Consider the following 22,384-nt stretch of genomic DNA (forward strand, 5'->3'; position numbering starts at 1 on the left):
CTTGAAGCTGATCAGTCCAGGCCCTAAGCCACCTCTACACACCTTTCTCTCAAAATCCTTCACAAAACAAGTCTTCAGGTTGTTTTCTTTTACTTGCACACAATAAGGTATAATTCAAATTATTCCTTGTAACTTCGCATCGCAAGTCTAAGTACAATGTAGAAAATGGTTTTTATTTATAATTTAAATTTGTGCCAAAAGCATCCGAAGACAAATTGTGGACCTGGACAGACTGGTACTAAATTTTCTATTAAACATGAACTTGCCATAATATTGTGATCTTTAAACTGCTTGAAAATACAAATACACTAAGAAGATAGTGTTTCAAGAACAGTAATGTGAACATACTGAAGAGCTTTGTACCACAACCAGAAATCTGAAAAGTGCATTGGTGCCTGAAAAAGAATAGGTTTTAATTTGTTTATTTTTAAAAATAAATTATCATGGTTTTACAACTTCCAACAGTTCTTTGCTGTGGACTTCTGGTTTTTAGAGTATAATGGCAATGGTGATCTAGCTACAAGATAGTAAGTGAAAAAGAAGCATTCTTTCTGTGTTTTTGACCAAATATATTGTTAGAGATCAAAACAAAGATTTATAGAAACAAATTATTAAAATTTCAGTTCAGAAAAACACCTTGTAAAATACAATAAAACCCCTTTCAATAGCCAAGTGGATTTAGTACAATTCTTCCCTCTACGCAGATACTCACTGCAGACTAGATCCACTAACTCCAGTAAAACAAAATGTGGGCAAAATGGGTGTTGCCCATTGCAGAATCACAACCTATATACAAAACTGCAGGTAACATACTGTACCACACTGGAAAAAACTTGGAAAATTCATGGTTTCATTGCGAGTGGACTTACAATATATCTTACATTATTTAAAAACAGTTTACACCATAGAAAGGCTTTTAACAGATCCGTTCAAAAAATGAATCAGAAAAGGAAAGTAATGCTTCAAGTCAGCTTCTCCCATCAGCAAAACTGCCACACAAATAAGAAAAAAACAACACTTAAGTAAAACACTAAGACTTTATTAAAAATCCGAAATTTATTGCAAATTGTACTTTGCACTTTCCCTCCTTTCTTCATTTTTACATGATTTATTGATATCCATGATTTTTTCACAGATGTACTTGTTGACTTTGGAGAGTCTCTGTGCAATTTCAGTTTCATCCACAGTTTCTTGTGCTATTCTATCATACAAACATTCTGGGGAGAGAAAAAAAAAAAGAAGGAAAGAGCCATTAGGATATTTTTAGAAAAGAACATAGCCCTGTGTTGAGCCAAGGACTCAAGAGACAGCACTGAGTAAGCACTGTGTGTATTTGTTGCAAGACAACAGAAGCTTTCATTGATTCACTGGCTATCTTGGTAAAGTCAAGATTTTTCACCAGGCTTGAATCTTTGGCATGACCAACTTCAAGATACACTGTGACTACATTAACAGGCTTTCTATACAGAAACAAGGCTAAATCCAGCCTTGTACAGCATCAGTCCTGCCTGCCTAGCTCTTGTATTTGTCCATATCTCCACAGCATGTTTAGAACCTTTTCCCAGGTGTACAGTCTCACCAGAACTGTTGTTACCTACAGTTCCCTGTGAGTCACTCCTACCTTCACACCTTCAAGGCAGTAAGTAAATGATAATGGTTAGGAAGAAAAGCAGTAACCAGTAGAAGACATTAACTGATTTATTTTTAAAATAATTTCAGCATACACTAACATCTACAGCTTTATCAGATGCCCTGTCCCTGGGTATTATTTCACTTTTACTAGTAGATCTTTCAGGTCAAGAGTCATCTTGCTGCACTTTGTGAACTTAACTGGAATACTAAAAGGGAGCAACAGTAAAAGCAACGAGGACAATGGAAGTTGAGATGATTCTGCCTCACGGAGCGGGCAGCTGGGTGCCAGAATCCTGCAGAGCTTACTGAAATCAGCAGTAGTGCAACACACCCACCTCCACAGCAAGAGGCAGCTTTGGGTATTTTTGTTTTCATAAACAGAACGATGTATTTTTTTGTGTAGGCTTACCCAACTGGTTAAACTCTTCTGCTTTGCCTAGTAATCTATTCCAGTAGTCATTTATTGCTTCATAAACAGAAAGCCATCGAGATTATCACTTAATTAACTCGGCTTACAACATTCCTAATGCGTCCTATTAAAAAGTTATGAAAATGAAGTACTATGCATGCTTTGTAGTTCATTTTGAAAGCTCTCCGAAGTTTTACAAAATATTATTTTGAATCAGTAAGGTTTATAACAGTGCTTATGCATCATACTTTCTATAATTTCTTTACTATATACTACACAGTAGGGATTTTTAAGAAGCTGGAGATACTAGACACATTAAGAGCTAATGCTGTCATTCAAAAATCTAGTTTAGATAAGTCAGCCTGTGTCCACAGAATAAGATCATCTAAAACAACGTGAATTTTCTGTTGTAAGACATAGCGAATATAAAATAAATACAATTAATCAGCATGCAGCCTGGCAGCCAAAATGCTGATCCTCAGTGAGCTATGATTTGAACTGCAACACATAAGAAGAGGCACGTCACTGAGAACCTGAAGAAATCCAGTGTGTTTATAGGATATCAGCTTGTACTACAACAATCTCAGAAATACTCCCAGGCTGTGGGAGATAGACCTAATAAGGTGAGCTTCCAGTGAAAGACAGGCTATGTTATTAGTTTAGCCACAAGGTCAAGCAAAGAATCACTTGACAGAACTCATTCATCAGCTGTGATTTTTAAAAGTCAGTGGCCCCAACTGATCCATGATCATCACAGTTTTTCATCTTCCGTTTCTAAGAGGGGCTGCAGAAATAGCAGCTTAGTAGTCACATAAGGATGCTGCCTTAGGGGGCTCCAAAGAGTGATTTGGGGGTTCTGCTCCTTCTTTGTCTTTTGGCTTTAGAGGAGCATACAGACATCCCTTCATATTTCTGACTGGATCAAGGATTCAAGTAGACCTCAAAGACTAACAAGGAGCTTTATCTCCTTCTGTGATACTCGATGCAAACAATTTGCTATGTAAACTCTAAATCCCTCGCATTTCACCACTTGTCTACTTGCTACTTGTTTTGGTTTGTTTTCTTCTCCAGAACAACTTATTTAATCACTTCCAGCTTTCCAGGAAACACTGCTGGCATGATGGGGCAAGACCTGCTAACATTAACGCAAAGGACCAACAACGTGGAAAGTCACAGTTATGTGCTACCCAGTACCACCAATATAAGAAGCCTATCTGCTGCCACCTCAAACATTGGCCATGCAGTTTAACTGGTTCAAGAGGAGATTGTACAGTCTTGAGTGTAACAAAAAAGGGAGTCAAAGACAAAGTGAAACAAACACTGGAATGAGGAACACGGAAAATCAGGGTGTGGAACAGTAGAATTTAAATGAGGGTTGAGGTTGGAAGCAAAAGTATGGCAGAAAACACAGAAAAAAACCAAGGAAATAGGGAAAAGCTGAATTGCTGGTGAGTAGAAAGGTATGGAAGAGAAGAAAGGGAAGGGCCTCATCTGCCTCTCACCATATACCTTTCAGAGCATACTCCCAAACTCTCTTTAGTCCAAACAAGGGAACAAGAGGGGTTAAAGAAAGCTACCATTTAAATGGCTCAAGAAACACGGAGTGGCCCTGACTCAAGTAGAAGAGGAAATTCTCAGGTAAGCAACCTTGCCAGCAGCCCTAAGGAACAACAGCCTCCAGCAAGGAAACTAGAAAGTTCTTTGCAACACACTCAAAAAGGAATCACTATTTCTTACTTCCAAAATGTGGTACCTGCAAGGCAGATTACAACAGCTCTTAGAGTTTGGGGTTAAGAGCATATAGCAACTAAGAACACAAAATGCAAAATAATGCAACTCAGTCAAATAGGGAGATTTCTTTCAACCCTAATGCAATTTAGAATGGACACAAAACCTAAAAATTCAATTTTGGTATGTGTTTCATGAGGACCCGACTCAGTTCTGACTCAAAAAAGAAGCCAGAAATACCAAGAGAGACAGAAATGAATGCAAAACACAAGTATGATGGTAGAAAGGGACTAAAATTGATTGTTCATCTGAAATAAAGAAGGTCTTCTCTCTCTCCAAGCGCTACACACATGGACTTGGGCTTGCAGCTACTGAAAGTGCCACTGCAATTTCTCCTGCCAGACAGGTCAGCTATTCACACTTCCTGTTCATGTTCCAGTCCAAGTGCAACAATTATTTTTTACTATTTCCATTTTCTCCACTTAAAAGGGTAAAACTATTCTTTCTGGCCTTTGAAGGTATGCGTAGGTTTATACTCACAGCTATAATAGTTTCTGTGCCTCATGCCAGAGTTGGTTATATTCTGGATGAAAGAATGTGGTAAAGCTACTCTTAGGCTTGTTGAAAGGAATATATGCATTTTAAAAAATCATTATGTTATAAATGAATTCCAGAACAATGAGTTGTTCCCCAGGCTCAGAGTCCTGTCCTGCAAGTGGTTTAAAGTGATGATCTTCTGGAACCTTACTGAAGTCAGTGTACAACTCTTTAGCTGTAAAGGCCTGCACTGTGAACAGCTATTGCAATGTGTTTTTACTTTTCCTGGATATATATGCACTTCACAATGCAATAGCAATCTGAATTACAGTTTTTAATCAGTTAATTTTATATGAGCTGAAAAGAAGCATCTTTCAACTCAGTGATTAATGGTTAAACTCCAAAGCAGGAAGCAAAAGTTTTCAAATAACCTACCTCTGACAATGCTTAATTTGTGAGGTGAGAGAGGTGGCTTGGGAACGGCATCTTTCTTTTTTTTGGTTGCAACTCCTGTGACACTTCTGTTCTTGAGAACATCTGTTCCCCAAATCATAACCGCTAGATTTTTTGTATACTTTGAATCTCCTTGTGTTACTTGCAGCTGGTGCCATTTCTCCTCATCTACCCAAATTCCACTGCCAAGATGGACCTAGAAGGTAGTAATAATAACAACTTATCTATGGTATGTAGCACAAAACAGTATCCAAGTGCTGTAGGAACATTAATATTAGATACTATAATAACAGTAATTAGGGCTGAACAAATCCATTTTGCCTAATTCTGAAATTTCTCCAACTTTGTGGGTCAAGGAGTTCGAGTCAACTTCTTAATATAATATAGTTCCTTTTTGTATTCAAGCCTTCTTACTCTCTGCTTTCCCCCCCACAGAGCCTATCTCCTTCAAAGACTATGGTCAGGAACAGAGATAGAAGGAGGAAACAGTAAACACATCCAGTATTACAAAGGTATGCACAGCATGTAAACCAAGCAGTTGCACCAGCCTAATTCAGGAGCAAGATGACACATCGCCTTTAATATGAAAGCTTCCCTCCAGCTGAAACAGGCCTTACCCAAAGCATATTTCGGAGGCAGTAGAGAGGGAAATACTTCCTAAGTTGCATCCTGTACCTGTTGGCAAAATTCCATCTGATTGTTTAAAGTAACTAGAAGGGGGGAAGAGATTTTGAGAGCTCCAATTTCACGATAAGCCAAGAGAGTCTGGAAGCTTTGTAAAACCTCCACTTCTATCATGAAGTTTGCCTGTCATGTAAGATCAATCTACCCACATGAAGACTGTTTTGTGGTGAGGCAACGACTCTTTGCTGCAACTTCACAAACTTTCCACTATCTAGACAATGGGGAGCAGAGATGTCTAACCGAAGTGGTAAAGCAGGATAATACGGGTACTGGGAAAAGCAGCATGAGGCCACTGGAGAGTCTCCAAAAGGAAGCTGCTCCAGACTAGTTGTGTTTCTTGGTCTTGCTCAGCACTGACTATACTGGGTGGACTCCCACAGAGCTACACCAGCTCTCCACCCCAAGATTCCCAGTGCTCCAGATGAACACAGAATGAGAATCTGTGGTTCTTGGTCTTGGGCTGCTAGTCCCACCAGGACACCATCAGAGCAACAGCAAGGGAAAAAACTCCACTGGTCATCAGTATGGGTGTGACGTGAGTGCAGTCAGGATGCGAACGCTGGCCCTGGGTGGAACCACTGAGAATGTTTTGCACCTGGCATGTCCATGCCCCCAAGTCCTGGAGGACAGTGCAGACGCCTGAACTACCTCTGCACACAGAAAGCTTTGTCTGCATGGTGTTGAACTTCATTTGGTTGGACCCACACTTCCTCATCAACCGTAACAAGCTAATGCATGACCTAGGAATTCTAATTACTGATGAGAGCTCGCTGCACTGGAAAGGAAGAAGACACAACTTACTCTCAGATAATCTCTGAAAGTGCAAAATACCAAAATTACGTATTAATCAGATTGTTATATCCAAAATTTAGGTTTCTAAAATCTGATCCAATGTAACACTAACCTTTAATAAAAACTTACTGCCTCCTCATGATTAAATAAATCATCCTGTTAAAGCTCTATGGCAAAACTATATTAGGAGATTGTTTGACTTAACTGTTTTGCTCTTGGCTTTTTTGGTTTTACTCCTTTGATGTGGCATTACATAAACTGTGCCTGCTACCTACACAGATCTGAACAGTGTCACGTTAAGTCCCATTAAATGCAATGAAAATTGGACAAAGCTACTGTAAAATTTTATACACCCATAATTTTACTGCCTGTATTCAACCAAATACCATTTTTCCTTTAAATGGAAACTTGCTTTAATTATTAATGAGGCCTATAAGCCGAAGAAATTTTTTATTACAACAGCATCCTTCAAAAGCAACGAGTTGTTTAAATAGAAAAATATTAATGGTTTGGCTACCAGCTACACTATAAAATAACAAATGAAAAGTCTAACTTCCTCAAAGTATACAACCATAAAGCAAGCTGCCTCTCCTGCAAAATCTTCTCCACTAAAGGGATTCTAAGAATCTTTTCACAAGTCTGCACTGGATTTAGATTTCATAAAGGACAGAAATGGAACTGGTAACAACCACAATGTGAACATCCCTTCTTTTTTTCCTCCTCCTTCTCTGTTGTGAAGCCTCTTAATTGCTTTAAATTGGTGCTCTTTTGGTGCTGTCTGCATATCCTGTATAACAACTTCAATCAGAACGAGCATTTTGTGCTCAGAAAACAATTGAGTTATATCTATAATTCAGTTCTTCTGGTTTGATCTTGGAAAAGTTATCTGTAAAAGTGAGTGTAATTTACTTAGAAAATAATTGAGATCAGAAATGTTGTGATTTGTCAAATTTGGGATGTCTGCAGTACATTAGCTGTAGAAACTGCTCTAATTGATCAAGAATCTGATTTTCTTCTGCCAAAATTAGGGTTTGTCTTTGCTAAAGATTGTTTAGTCTCTTAAGCCACTACATTATTCACTAGCCTTAAGTTACTTAAAAGAAAACAAGTTACAGCAAGTATTTTTAATATTTATGATTCATTCAGACAGATCATATCCTCTTTGAACATGCTTCATTTATTTAAAAAATGTTATCACCGCTATGAAACACCTACGGTAGAAGCAACTATATGACAGCCAGACACAGAAATCTTCTGTCTCCCTTTTTCCTATTTCTAGCACTGTTATGGCAAGGAATTTCATCTGCCCATGTCTCAGTTTACGTCCCTGTGGAACAACCTCAGTACTGTTTCCTACTACTCCCAAGGCTATGGGAAGCTTACTGTACTCCAGATACAGAAGCCAGTTCTCCTTGCTGGAAGAGCCGCCCCATGGGCCAGACCCTCGGCTTGAAGAAATCAATGGGAACTTTACCCCTAATTTCAGCAACTGCAGGATCAGCCTTCAAGCATAACGCAACAGAAAAAAACCAGCAAATTCAAAGCAAAGTTCACCACCATAACTGTGCTAACATGTGCAACCTGTATCTAAAATGTTTCCCAGAAGATGAGCTATTTTTTTCCCTTCTTTTTCCCCTTCTTTTCTTTTCTCTAAATGAATGTCACAGGCTCTTTTTCAGTAACTGTGTTCTCCCTCTGGAGGGGAAAGATTTATCTCCTTTGAAAGAATCCTAAGATCAAACCCGATGCCACAAAGGACAAGATTTCTAGAAAAGTATTTCAGCTACACTAGTGGTGCATGTCAATAAAGGAATAATGAAAGAAAGTAAGGAAAACTGAAAAAAAAAAAAAAAAACAACAACCTCCAACACATTATTAGTTCACACTTCTGGCATCTGAGCTGGCTGAAGCCCCAGTAAATAGGCAAATTGGAGAAAAAATGTACAAAAGGAAAGTTAAAGAGGTATTAATATCTGTAAAGAGAGAGAAAATTTCAGCAACGTAAGTGCCAAGAAGCTGGCAGATGAAATAAAGGTGTGGGAAAAGCTGCATACAAGTATGAAAGGACGTGCCCTATCCCACAGACCTTAAGCAGAAAAAAAAGGCAGATAAAGCAAACTCTCACAGTAATACATGCTATGTTTGCATTGCACAAATATATAAAAAAAATTTACAAGCAAACAACGTACGTTAAATATATTAGACAAGAAAAGCAATCTGAACCAAATACCTGTCAAGCTGCCAAGATTACACTATTTTTCACACACATTTTGTCCTCAACAATTATGTCAAACTCATCTTCAAGAATGACAGACACTTGTGCAGTCAATCTTGTAACACAGATCTGAAAATGTAATATCTCATGCTATCCCATCAGCAATTCCACTGCACGCCAAAGCTGAAAGGGACATTTCCTCCTCAGAGGTTCTCTGATTATGGCACCAAATCCATACATATCTAAGAAATGGGATCTGCATGAGCCATTCTGAAGGACATATACTTTTGGAAAAGAAAGATAATGTTCATTTAATGATAATGGCCCAAGCTATAAAAGCAGACCTTGGTAGATGAGTGGACAATGTGCTGAACATGCTGAAGTCTGAAAAGCTATCAGGCAGAGATCCTGGCAAACTGTAGCTAGATGGTATTTCATCAACTTTACAGAAGTATCTGGAAAGTGGCACTCCATCAGCTCAATTCAATGGCAGAGCTTCTACCAGAATCAAGGGAGGATTCCAGGGGTTCATAGCTATCTACTGGACTCCAACCAAAACTTGAAGGCTTTTCTGCAGTATGACTACAGCACATGAAAACTACTATCAAAGACCTTCTAGGAAAAAGTATTTCTGTTAAACAGGCTGATGTAACTTCATAATGTGGGTTACTAACTGGTCTATACTAGGTGGGATTTACGTTTCTCACCAATTGAAGGCTAGGCCAATTTGCTGTGCATGTACAGTTATTAACTCCATTCCTTGTGTTGCACAGCATTCAGCAATCTCATCCCTGAGGATAACCTTCTATGCGGTTTATATTTGCGTAATTTCATAATTTTCCTCAGCCTAATAGCATACCTTTATGAAAACTGAGGAAGTCTGCTACCATGGAAAACCCCTGAGATCATGAAAATTCCACAAGAAAAATCATCTGATGGACATTTACAAGTTATTCATGCTATATTTAATTTAAAATACCTTTCCATTCTCGAGAATATACTTGTCCATTACTGGAACAGGGGCAGGATAGTACGTTGATGTATTTGCTTCCTCACTGAAGGTCTTCTGTACCTCAGGTTCAGGCTCAATTGATTCTGCTTTTACTTTTTCAAGCTCAATGGCAGGTCCTAGACAGTTAAGAAAAGAGAGCTGTCTGCTATCACAGAGAACATGAAATCAACCACTTCATCACCCATGGTTAGCATAAAATAACACATTTATCATGTTCATTTTAAAGTGAGAAAGAGTCTAAACCAAAATCCTACTTCTGAATGTCAATAAATAAAAGTAGGATAAGTAATTCTGCTTTATCAACTTCAAAATGTTTAATCTTAATTTAACTGTCTAATTTTATTCTCAATAACAGTTACAGATATGGGTAAGACTGCTTCGATGCACAGTACAGAAATTAAGTTCAAATGACACTGAAATTATAAGTCAAAAGCAACAATAGTAATTCTTGAAATAAGAATTACTACAGAGTTGCACAGGAACCTGCATAATTTACTGTGATAATTACATAAATTATCCATATAGAATTGCAAATTTTATAGGAATTTTAAATCTCCTTAACAGAGGAATATTAAAAATAGGGAGGATCTACAAAAATGCTATAAATGAAACAGGCTTAGGCTACTTATGCTAAAGTATCATGCATAGAAAGGTTAAAAAACCGACATAAATTAGAATTTTGATTGTCCAATCCATCCAACACATTGATTTTTATTTTGAATGTAATCAACAAAAATTCAGCACAGATTAAACAACACAACACTATTAAGCATATGTTTGAGGCTTCAAGGGAGGATAATTATTTTGTCAGTCATCAACTTTTCTTTTCCAGATCAATTTTATATAGCGTTCCTAAAAAGACAGAAGAACAAAATAAAATAGGTTGGGAACTGGATTTCATTATTCCATTAATTGCAGTGGTTACACCAGGAACAGGCCACGTCCCCAAGCCTATCAATGGCCCTTGATGTCTGTCTCTAGGATCACAAGAAGCTCCAGCAGTCACTAAAGTTCCACGCAGGGATGGTGGGTCGTTAACACAGCAGGGTTGCCAGCTTACACCCTGGGCACCACGGTAATCGGTCATTTCCAAGAGCAATAAGAATTCACTTACAAGAATTAGATTGTACCAGGTTGGTGCTGAGTGTGCTGCAGCACTCTGTAGCCCAACCCTGACATCTTCAACAAATGCCAACTCAATAATGAGGTCACCATCATGGTTCAGAATCCCTCCTCGGTGTTTGTGCACACAGACCGAGCCCCGGATGGATCTAACTCTGCATGTCAAACTGGCACCAGAACTCACATCTTGAGTCACGGATCTCAAATAGTTCCTGTAACTTGGACAGGCAAAGCATTCACTCCTACTTTGTGCAGTTTCATTTAGAGATGATTATACAGTGATATCAGCATTTTCTCCATTGCCAGCACTTGACATTTATCCTATAGCTTATTCCACACCTACGTTCTAGGCGTATGTTCTCAGCTGACTGCCACTTGACACTCAGCAATGACAAGTAGAAGTTGTCTTGGCAACTCACCAACCCCATACTGCAGTGCCACCAACAAGAGTGTCTCAAGAGCGCCATGCAATGCAGGCATGTTGCAAATGGAGAAACCACAAAAACCATATCATCCGCATTGTAATTTCATGGTAATCTTAATAAGCACCTCTGCTGTCATGCAGATACAAGGGTTTGGCCAAGACAAACTAAACTTTCTAAACTTGAGACTGCTAAACTGATTCAGACTGGGAGAAAGACCTGGACTGACTAAGCCACCCCAAGCCTGCAGACATTTCGGTGTAGGCACACCTCAACAAGCAGATGCAGTGATGTGATTGCCAGGTGAACTTCAGAAGTGACCTTTTAGCTGCTACTTCAGGAAGAGATAACAAAGTGCTATTTTCAGTTTTCTTATACTTTGAAAGACACTTTCAGGAAGATGTCTACACACAACCACCTTCTTCCTAGAAGGAAACGTTTATCTCAGTTTAAACGCTTTACTACCTGCTAATTAGAAGGCTTTAACTGTTTTGTTTATAGACATATATTGACACAGCTGGGCTTTGGTTTCCGGAGTCCCCCAAGAAAACCAGCTGATTAAAAGCCACAATAACCATAGCTCTAGCAAGTCAGACAAAATTCTACTGCAATTCACGCTTTACTGATGGCTTAGAAAGATTTTAAAATATCTTCATTTATACTCTACTGACTTTTTTCTTCCCAAACAGAAACTGCTTCTAACTAGGTTGTCTTCACAGCTACGTTCACCACCTCCTGAAGGCTGCATTTTCAACCCGGCGTGCTGTGAATTAGACATCACCCTGCATTATTGCCCTTGTGATGGGAGTTGTGTGCCCAATTTACTGTGCACCACGTCCCAGTTCCCTCTCTCTGTAGCTCTCATGCTCTGCCTCTTATTTTAAAGATGATGAATGGGACGTACGGAACTACATATTCTGCTATCTAAAGGCTTAACAATGATAGTACTTATACAATAAGGATTATAAAAACTAAAGGCAATTCTTCAGAATGCAAAGAAGGAAACAAACGTTTTATTGCAAAATCTTTCTCCTTCTGACTGTAAAGTTTCCATAACATCTGAGAGACCAGCAACTTTAAGGGCAGGGTGAAGAGGTCAGAGGCTTCCCTTTACCACCCCTTTTCCTCGAAAATGCATCTTGGGCTACATGCTACTCAAAAACTAGTAAAGAAGCCAAAATAAATTAACTGATGAAGTGCTCAGTATACACTTGGAAGCAGCAAGCTGTTTTTCCACGTGGTCTGCCAGAATCTGAATGAGAACAGTAACCTGAGAGGTGGTAATATTATGTATGTGGTACTTCCTGCACTCATACTCAATAAAAGCCTTGGACTTGGTTTACATCAAAAAGCCAAACAAATCCAGAAAAGATGAAGAATAATAAATTCCTTATGTGTGGTGAGACACAAATACTATTTCTTTCTTCTCTATCCTCACGTCGGTCCCAAGAAACTGCAAAATTGATCATTGAAATTCAACTGGGATTGAAAAATAACCACTTTGGGGTGTGTGCGCGTGTTCAAAATGCTTATGAATGAGAGTGAATAAACTCCCTGATTTTAATGCGACACTGATTTTTAGCAATACAATATGAAAATGCAGTATCTATCAGGGAGCAAACACCACCCAAACATCATCCCTGATAGATCTTCACTACTTCTGGCCATATACAACCACAGTAAAATGCACAGATCTTACCCTGGAGACAACTGGTTTTTTTAAGACATTATTGAAATCCTTATCTTTTGCAATCCAAGGACTATTCAAAGATAGACCTGCAGGGGAGAGCCAGTGATTTAATTCTCTAAATCACCTTACTCTCTATTGATAAAACCAGGGGAAATTAGTGTGTTTTCAGGTGCAACAGAACAAAGAGAAACTGCAAAGTTCTGTGATCACAGGGTGTCCTGATCCTAAAGCAGGCTAGCGACAAAAGGCTTCGGCTGCTCACATTTTTCTGGGATCTCAGATGAGGGATACCATAACCTCTTCCACGACAGCCATCATGTTTCCCCCCTGCTTTGAACCCTAGAGCCCTGGTCAAATGCCTGCCTTCTCCAAGAAGGGATCTGTTGGGCACCAGTGTATCAAAACCTTAAAGAAGCTTTAGTATATCCCCATGGTCCAGCCCAGATTTCACCGCTGTCACTTGCCACATCTGCTTTCAAGGCTCTTTGAAAACAAGGAGCAATTCAATGTTGCCACATGGAAGATTAAGAACCTCACTCTTCCCAAGAGAGAGGCTCTAGTTCAGTAGCAGAGATGAAGGCCTAGGTCTAAGGCAGAATACATTGACTTCTAGCTGCTCACTGCACTCAAGGTAGTGATGGGAAGCCAGGAGACTGAATACATGACTGAATGTTAGCTCAGGAGGTTGTTCTGTATCTGATCTGCAAGTTTCAAACATGTTTCCCACAGCTGATCCACCAACACAAACCAGTTGTCATCTCATGACCCAAACCTTGAAATCTCTAAAGTGAAATAGCCACTCAATTAGTTGGCATTAAGTCCAGGCTGCTAGAAGTTACAGCAGCATAACAGAAGCTACCTGTAATGTGAACCTCTGCATTTAGAGATTGCTGCAACAACTGAAGATGAATTCAAGATGTAATCTATTTTTGGAACAATTTTCATAGATTATTCATATATCGAAACATACCTCACTTATAAACTAGCAAAGTAAGGAAGACTAAAGAAGTCTTTACATATCTGTTTTCTTGATTAAAAGCAGCACTTTTTCATACTATCAAGACTCCCTGATTTATAATTAGTGGAAGATGTCTGCCTTTCTAATCTCTCAGAAATTTTGCACCGATCTTTCTAGAATCTGGTTGTTTCTCTGCTGTGAATGAGGCTTCAAGGAAAGGCAAGATTTACCAGCAGTTAAATACACTGAGTCTTAGGAAGCACACAAGCTGTGAAGGACCCAGCCCACAGGGCCAAATTCTACCTTTGTCATCCATGAGAAGTTCCATACAAGTAATAAAAACATGGGATTATTTTTTGGAAGTTAACTATGATTTGTATTTGTCCTGGTATGTGATTAAGTTATAAGAACTTGTCTTCACTGTAATCGAGGTTTATTTTCAGTTGTAAAGCAGGTGCCAGACTGACACAATGAAAATTCAAGCCCAGTATTTAGAGAAGATTCACCAGTTTTCCAAGAGGTTTTAAAGTTTTTTGGGTTTTGGTTGGTTGTTTTTGTTTGTTTGTTTTGTTTTGTTTTGTTTTGTTTTTGTTTGTTTGTTTGTTGGTTGGTTTTGGTTCTGCTTTTTTTTTTTTTTTCCTTCAAAGCTTTCTCGATTTGGCTCTACTGAAAAAAACATCCCTTCTTTCTTAAAAGGGAAGAAATGAGACAATTCAGAAGCTGTCTTCATTTCATTGCTGGTCTCACCACTCAAACTGCTGTCAAGTCTACCAACTAAATTGGTATTTTACACCGTTCAGCCCCATTGCCTATGAACATCTGGCTGATGCCCCATTCACATAAATTCCAGCTAACTACTTGCAAATGAAGAAACATCTTTCCATCCAAGGAAAATCTAAGAAAGCTCATTGTAATCTACTGCCAACCACATCATGTTTTTCAGACTGTGTAAACCTTGCCTATTGAGTTTTATTAAAAAAGTTAACTAGAAGGTTTATAAGAAGTAATGACATTTTAATTATGCACAGCGTAACAATGATGAGCATTCACAATCAAACACCCAGTTTAAATGGCCAGGTGCTGCTTTGAGGGCCTGGCTACAAACTCTCAGGCACACCTTTAACACATGCTCCAGCACAGGCACATGCTCTCTCGGGTTCAGGTTTGTACGTGAAGGTAACTCAGACCCACATGCAAATTGCATGCACTCGTTCAAGTCAAGTAGTCAAGGAATCCAATTTACATGCAAAAATTAAGGTTTTGGGTACACAAGGGCAGACATAAGAAACAGCATGCTAAGTATGGATGCACAAATTTCAACCACGTTTCAGTCACCGAGCAAATATTCAACACAGCAGTACCACATTCTAACAGCAAACAAATATAAAATTAGTAAGATATTTGAAGGTATTCCAAGGGTACCATCTTCAATGAAAAGGATGAACTTTTTATTTTGTCTTTTTTTTCCCATTTATTCCAACATAATGGTTAAGTAATTGTTATAAATCAAAACAAAGGAGCAATTGACTCGAGATATTTAAAATTTAAATCCAAATTACACAAACCTGCATTTTGTAACAAATGTTGATAAACGGGACACTAATAAAAAAAGTTTAATTAGTCTTTAACAATCCATTATTTTTCAAATAGCGTGGCTGTTTAAAGCCACTGCTGGGAAGTTCAGGAATATATTACATTCTAATGAGTTCCTAATGGGAAGAGGGGGAGAAAATGGAAGACAACACAGTCACTTACATAACAATAACCAAAGTCCCTAACTGAAAGGAATAAAATAGTTTTAGCCCAAATATTCATTCTACTGTCTTTTCTTTCTTCTTTTCTTTTCTTTTTAAGCTGGAACATATATTTTGCAGATGATGCTTTATTATCTTTTTCCGCATATACTGGAAGGTTGGAGACTCTTTAAAATACAGCTGCTTAGAACGGAACTCTGATTCAACCACACCAGCACAAAGACCTCCACTACCATTAAAGAAAAACCCAGACGTACAGAGCATACAAATTCAACACATGTTGTACAGTCATAGCAGAAAACCCTTTTAACATTCAATGTCCAGTTTAACAACCACTGCTATTCTTCAAATACGTTTCCATTACTATTGATCACGCTTGCAAAATTCATTAAAACTAGTCCCATTTAAGTCCGGCACTTACCACTACCTAGTCTTAGAAGCAGTACATCCTGGAGTCTCCTGTTCAAGTCTCTGAGCTCTTTCATTTCTGACACGAGTGCCCCATACTCCTTTAGCTTCTTTGCCTGTTGCACAAGCTGCCTCCGCGTTCTCTCCAGCTCCTGTTGAATGTGTCTCATTTCTTCCTGTTGCTGTTGGTAACTCCTCAGCAATTCTTCATAGAGTATCCGAGGAACTACAGCATCGTCCATGTTGTTCATGCCTTCCGAAGTCTCCATAAAAGCCTCCTCAGGGCTGGAAGTATTACTCAGACTCATCCCATTCTGTTTTTCAAGGCGAGCAACAACTGCTTCAATGCTTTTGTGTGTACCTTCACTTTGTTTCCTCCCATCTTGTCTCTGTATGTTACAATAAAAAACAAAGAAGTTAAGAGAGCAGCAAGATGCAATAAAGTTAAAACACTACACACTTGGAAACTGCTCATATTCATGTATTCCAAAAAAAACCCAAGATAAAGTCTGCCTGCAAAAATGTTCTGCCTAACATTTTTGTGGATATACATCATAACTATTGTGCACGTATAATTCAGGTAACTATACATACAAACTTCTGAGGCAGTGAAAAGGCCTTTCTGCATTTGTGCAATACTTGCAAGTTCAGTGTAGACAGATCACTTGATTCCATATATAAAGATAATAATTCCTATTAAAAAAAGTGAATCGGGATCTCTCTGCCTTTAAATTTTACATGTAACATTTAGCTTTCTGATATTATTACGGTTTTCTAATAAGTAAGAGAAAGAATCACCTATGGGCTATGTCTGCCACCTGCACCAACACTGGAGATGAGAGCAGCGTGCCAAACAAAGCTGGTCCATGAACAGAGGGCTTGTCCTTCCTACACTGGGAGACAAAACCTTCTCGGACTATTCCTCTAGCATGTTCACCCAACTGGCTGATGCAAACGACTGAGTTAATGCTTCCAGCAAACACTGAATGGGAACTGAAAACTCCAAAGTTGGAGACAGAATGTATCATCCAGACGCATCTCCCTCATCAGCTGGTTCCTTCTGCACTAACACTGCATTGCAGAGGCTTCCTGCCTTTTGAACCCCTGACACAAAATTACCTTCAGTCATCCGCACAAACTGTACAAATTAAAGAACACCTCTTTTCTGGGGCCTGGATAGTGGTATTAAAATGTGACAGCATGGGTAACAGTCCCCAAGGTTTTCTTTTTCCAAATATGGAAAAAGCATCCAAGAGTAATGTGGCAGAAAATGAGATTATTTGATGTTATGTCTGCTCCATGCATGTTCAAAAAAAAAAAAAAAAAAAAAAGAAAAAGAAAAATAGAAAAAAAATATGCTGGCTCATCATAAAGAAATATACCAGTATACCAGTATCAGTCCTGCAGCGAAAAAACACATGAAGCCACAGAGCACCATTTTTGTTCTGAAGGTTGGCAGACTTTTAAAGAAATTATTTGATATTAAAAAAAAACAAAAAAAAAATTTACATCGTGGGTTTCTGGCATCTGGACCCAAAAAGCAAACAAGGGAGTTGTAACGGAGGGATGCAGTCCTGTCAGTTTGTCTTCTCAGCCACTGTTGGGGTTGGGAAGTCTTGGAGCACCCCTTCCAATTCCAAACCAACAGGTCAGAAGTGCCACTGGGAACAGCTCCTCGACATTCACATAACTGGTGACATATAAAGCATTCTGGGCCAAAGTGGAAGGGCAGTGTCCCAAAAATCTCAAATGGCAATTAAACAGTACAGGCAGTATAAACAGGAAAGTGTTTGATTGTATATAGATCAGGTTTTGAAAACTTGTATCCCACACCCATACGCAATTTGACCCAATTTCACCAAACACTGTTTTAAGAGGATCAAAAGCAGGCCTAGAATTCTTAAGCTATGACATCTGTATATGCCCCAAGCACTTAAAAAACAAAAGAAATAAAAAATAGAAAGAGAAAAAAGAAAGGAAAAAAAATAGGGACAATAAAGGAAAAAAAAAAAAAAAAAGAAAAAGAAAAAAGAAAAGACTTCAGTACCTTACTGTGTCTAAGCTCCACATCTTCTTCCCCATAATCTGTAACCTCCCCAGCTTCTTCTACGTGATTGAGAGAGAGTTTGGGGATTTTAATTTTCTTCTGCATCACACTGTTCTCAAGGTCAGTTTTGTCCTCTAAAATGTATATTAAAAATAAAATTGTTACATTAATCAGTGTTCTTACTTCCAAATACTACATGACTTAGGCAAGACCAGTTTAAAAAAAAAAAATACAGACAAAAACCAAACCCCCAGAAATGTCCATGCTTCAATCCCCTCATAATAGCTTGATAAAATTAATCCACGGTGTAACTCAGCTGATGCACACTTACAATTCTAGTTGCAACAGGAGATCAAAAAAACTGAACACAAGAATAAGTATTGTAAAATACCCAGCTAAATTCTCACGTGTGATCAAAAGTGTCAATGAGTACCTTGCACTACCACTAAAATAAGAGTTAAAGATGCTGTAAATAAAACAACCTTCATAAACTCCATCTGTACTGCTTTGTTTACCAACAGTATTTTCATATTCATAATCTGTTGCTGCAGTTAGCAAGCTCTGCTATTTTCAAGTGACAATAAACTTGGTAGGTTCTGCTGTTCTGCAAAGTGCAGGGCTGGAGAAGGGGATGCTGCAGAACAGGCCATCACAGAAAACTTGTGTAAGGACGAGATCTGTAACAAAATTACTATATGACCCCCATTTAATCAGTTCATGGTACTAATCCTTTTCCTCTAGATATGCAAAGCCGATAAATGCTTGTATTTAATCTAATTTAAAAAATTCAAGTATTTTCAAGCCTGAAAATATATCTCAAAATTAAGCATTTCAAAATGTTATTCTGGAAATAAGTTTCCAATATTTTAATACTCCTGAAAAGGTATGGGATAGGTTACAAAGCGTAGTATCCTCAAATGTGCCTATGACCTGTAAAATTCCTGCAGAGCAGACAAGATCTTAAAAGGTCCACAAGCTTGGCTTCAGCAATACCATGGATGAAGGGATGGAGTATATCCTCAGCAAGTCTGCTAATGATATGAAACTCAGCCAAGTGGCTGACACAGAGCTGCACTGACATTCAGCAAGACTTGGACAGGCTGAAGAGTTGGGTGGAGAGTAACCTCATGAAATTCAACAAGGGCAAGTGTAGAGTCCTTTGTCTGGGGAGGAAAACCCCCTGCACCAGTACAGGTCATGGGTTGACCTCCTGGAAATCAGCTCCACAGAGGAGGAGTTTGGAGTCCTGGTCGACAGCAAATTCACCATGAGCAAGCAATGTACATCATAGCCAAGAAGGCAAATGGTCTCCTGAGGTGCATTAAAAAGAGTGTGACCAGCAGATCAAGGGAAAGTCTCCTTCCCTTCACCTCTGCCCTGGTGAGGCCACATCTAGAGTCCTGTGCCCAGTACTGGGCTCCCCAGTTTGAGGGAGATAGGGAACTACTGGAGAGAGTACAAGGGAGGGCTAAAAGGCTTGATTAAGGAACCAGAGCATCTCTGTGCTAAGGAAAGGGTGAGAGACATGGGGCTTGATAGCCCAGAGAAGAGAAGGCTGAGAGGGGATTGGATCAATGTTTATAAATATCTGAAGGGTGGGTGCCAAGAGGATAAGGCCAGTCTCTTTTCAGTGGTGCCCATTCACAGGGCAAAGGGGCAACAGGCACAAACTGGAACACAGGAAGTTCCGCACGAGTATCAGGAAAAGCTTCTCTACAGTGAGGGTGACAAAGCTCCGGAGCAGGTTGCCCAGAGAGGTTGTGGAGTCTCCTTCTCTGGACTTTCAAAACTCTCCCAGATGGTTCCTAGGTAACCTGCCCTAAGCAACTCTGCTTTGGCAGGGAGGTTGGACTAGGCAATCTCCAGAGGTCCCCTCCAGCCCTTACCATTCTGTGACTGTGTGATAGCTATTCAAGACATCAACAAGGAGAAACGCACTAAAACTCTGAAGTGTTGTATTTGTACGCTGAAAGCTTATGACTAAGAAAACATTTTGAGTCATCTTATTCACCTGCAAACTGTATTTCACAAAAAGTCCCGTGAATATCTTTGAAAGTGCCAACTAGGACGGTGTTTGTGAGTTCCTAGCTGCACTGACTTTTGCTTTCTGAAATTAGCATCTCTCCACAGGACTTTGAAATGTTTAGTCTTGACAGGGTAGGAAAGGGAAACAAAGGTAAATCACTGTTTAATGAGGAGCAAGGCATTCATTAGAAATGAATTACACAGATGAACGCAATTAATTTTGTTGCAGATAGAAATGGATCTCTCGTAGGCGAGTGGTGATATTACAGCCCAAGGCTATGTAAAGAAAATAGGCACAGAACATGCAGAATAAGACATTAGACAACCTGAAATGAAATGCAGATGGTAGCAATAAATACTAAGACAGATGCAAAAAGAAACAGATAAACAACAGAAAACAGCTAGGCTTATTTTAGATCATTCTCCATTCCCCAGAGCATCGTGGGTGCTTATCCCAGTAAAATAAAAAGGCAATCCAACTGTTTCAGTTTTGTAAAATAAATCCTTATGTTTTTATTTATCTGGAAAACATAGGTTCATCAGCACACTGAGATAACCCAGTTCTACTGTCAGAGAGTAGAGGAGAAAATAAGAAAGCCCAGACTGGCAGGTACTTGTATCTTCTTGGAAGGACAGGAATTTAAGAATAAATAAATCCATACCAAATTTAAAAAAAAACAAAACAAAACAAAAAAAAAAAAACCAAAAAACACAACCCTTTTTCTGTGGCTATGTATTTTAGGATGATAGACTCAGGAATTCTTTACTAAAGTATGTTCTCACAGTTCCTTAGAAGAGCAGCAGCACGTGCACGCTGCAGAGCCAGCTTCTCTGGACTGCTTTGCCAAATCATCTTCCACAGAACGTGCAGACAATCTCCTTCTACATTTCAAGAATGCAGCTCAGTTTCTATGCTCCCAAATAACCCCTGGCTTCACAACAAGAGGGACTCAATCCAGTCACTTCACGTAGTTGAAAAAAACTATCTGCTGGCAACTAGCTGAGGTCACCAGTAGCCAGAACCTCATGCATGCTGGAATCGGACACCAGCTGTCCTTCCCATGGCCAGGGAAACGCAAGACTTGAAACGCTCATGGGAAGGGGTCACAGAGGAGTAATTGCATGAGCAGACTACAGGGGAAGTCAGCAAATACTTTCTGACAAATAAAAAAACATTAAAATAAAAGCACTTTGGAAGAACAGAAATATTTATCTTTTTATTTTGGCTTTTTATTTGTAAGTCAATTTATAAAGGTTAAGAACCCTTGTTACGCATTGAATGACAGATATTAAAGAAAATGTGTAGTTCGAGGTCAAAGAAAACAATGCAAATCATCTGAATTCTTCATCTTTTTCACTCCCTTCCTAATTTCTGTTTGAAATTTACGTTTGCCGAATTTCACTGGTGGACTGAAGGTGAAAGTTTGCTTATATACCCCCTTGCAAATGCTTAGTTTGTACATTATTGCTGTGCAACTATTACACAGTTCTCTTTCACCTTTGGCAAACATATTCATTTGGGTTTTTTTATTCTACTGCTTATCCTGTAAATGAACCACTAAGAAAACAAGCTTTTTCTCCCCACACAACATTTGAAGAAACAATGGTGAAAAAGAGTTTATAAAAAGTCAAAGCTCAGTTGATGAGCAAATAATGTTATGTTCCTCTGCCTTCCAACAACACTACATGTAATGTTTTCTTACATATGCTCTGGTCTTTGTAGGCCTATTTATATCTAACAATTCATCCAGTGTGCTGGATATGAAAAGGCCTTTTTTTTTTTTCTTTTTATAAAAGCACATTTCTAAGTTCTGTTGTCTTCTGCATTAGCTGCAGATAGAGCCAGAAAAATCTCATTCTGAATTTGAGGCTAATGCTGGAGTATTTGCTCTTGGTCTGTAAATATTAATGGAATTTGGGAAGGGGCAAGAGGGAAAGAGAGGAGCCCGGGGGGGGGAGGTAGGAGAAACATGAACGTGCATTTAGAGCAGTTCTTAGGACTCTCTGCTGTTGTGCCAGCCTACATAAGACAGGTACAAAAGAAGAATCCAGCAAAAAGCAGAACACGCACAATTCTGAGCCAGAAGAAAGCCAGGACATGAACCAAAGACAAGCTGCAATTCAGTGCCTGAAGCTACAGAACAAGAGAGGAGGGCAGCCCTAGAAACATTGTAGCTCACAGACTCATTTTGTAATGACACAAATAATGTCTCTGGACTTTGTTGCCAGCCATTCAAACCTTGCTACAAGTTAAAAATGATACCTTCCCATGAGTGGCCATGTTCAGATTGCCATAAAATTGTGTCCATTGTTTTTCCTAAATAAGGAAAAAAGTTCAGTGATACCAGCTGTAAAGAACTAGCACTTAACACATTTAATTAGATCCCTGTAACAAGATACTCGGAGTAGAAGCACCATATAAGAATGGACAGCCCTGATTCCCTCTATTCTTTAAGAAAGGACATTCTGGAAGATAGGAAATTAGTAAATTAGGAA

General features: G+C 38.9%; 1 protein-coding gene across 1 annotated transcript; it reads right to left on the minus strand.

The window, feature by feature from the left end:
* Window positions 1-1,056: 1,056 nt before the first annotated feature.
* BEND5 (BEN domain containing 5) lies at window positions 1,057-18,007 on the minus strand. The gene is made up of 5 exons (XM_008945464.1): window positions 17,864-18,007; window positions 15,830-16,205; window positions 9,430-9,578; window positions 4,742-4,955; window positions 1,057-1,217 (listed from the first exon to the last, which is right to left on the minus strand). The coding sequence occupies exons 1-5, from the start codon at window positions 17,966-17,968 to the stop codon at window positions 1,057-1,059; spliced, it is 1,005 nt and encodes a 334-aa protein (XP_008943712.1). The 5' UTR covers window positions 17,969-18,007.
* Between the last annotated feature and the right edge of the window lie 4,377 nt (window positions 18,008-22,384).

The sequence above is a fragment of the Merops nubicus genome, unplaced genomic scaffold (genome assembly GCF_000691845.1).
Source record: "Merops nubicus isolate BGI_N331 unplaced genomic scaffold, ASM69184v1 scaffold378, whole genome shotgun sequence".
Classification (NCBI taxonomy): domain Eukaryota; kingdom Metazoa; phylum Chordata; class Aves; order Coraciiformes; family Meropidae; genus Merops; species Merops nubicus.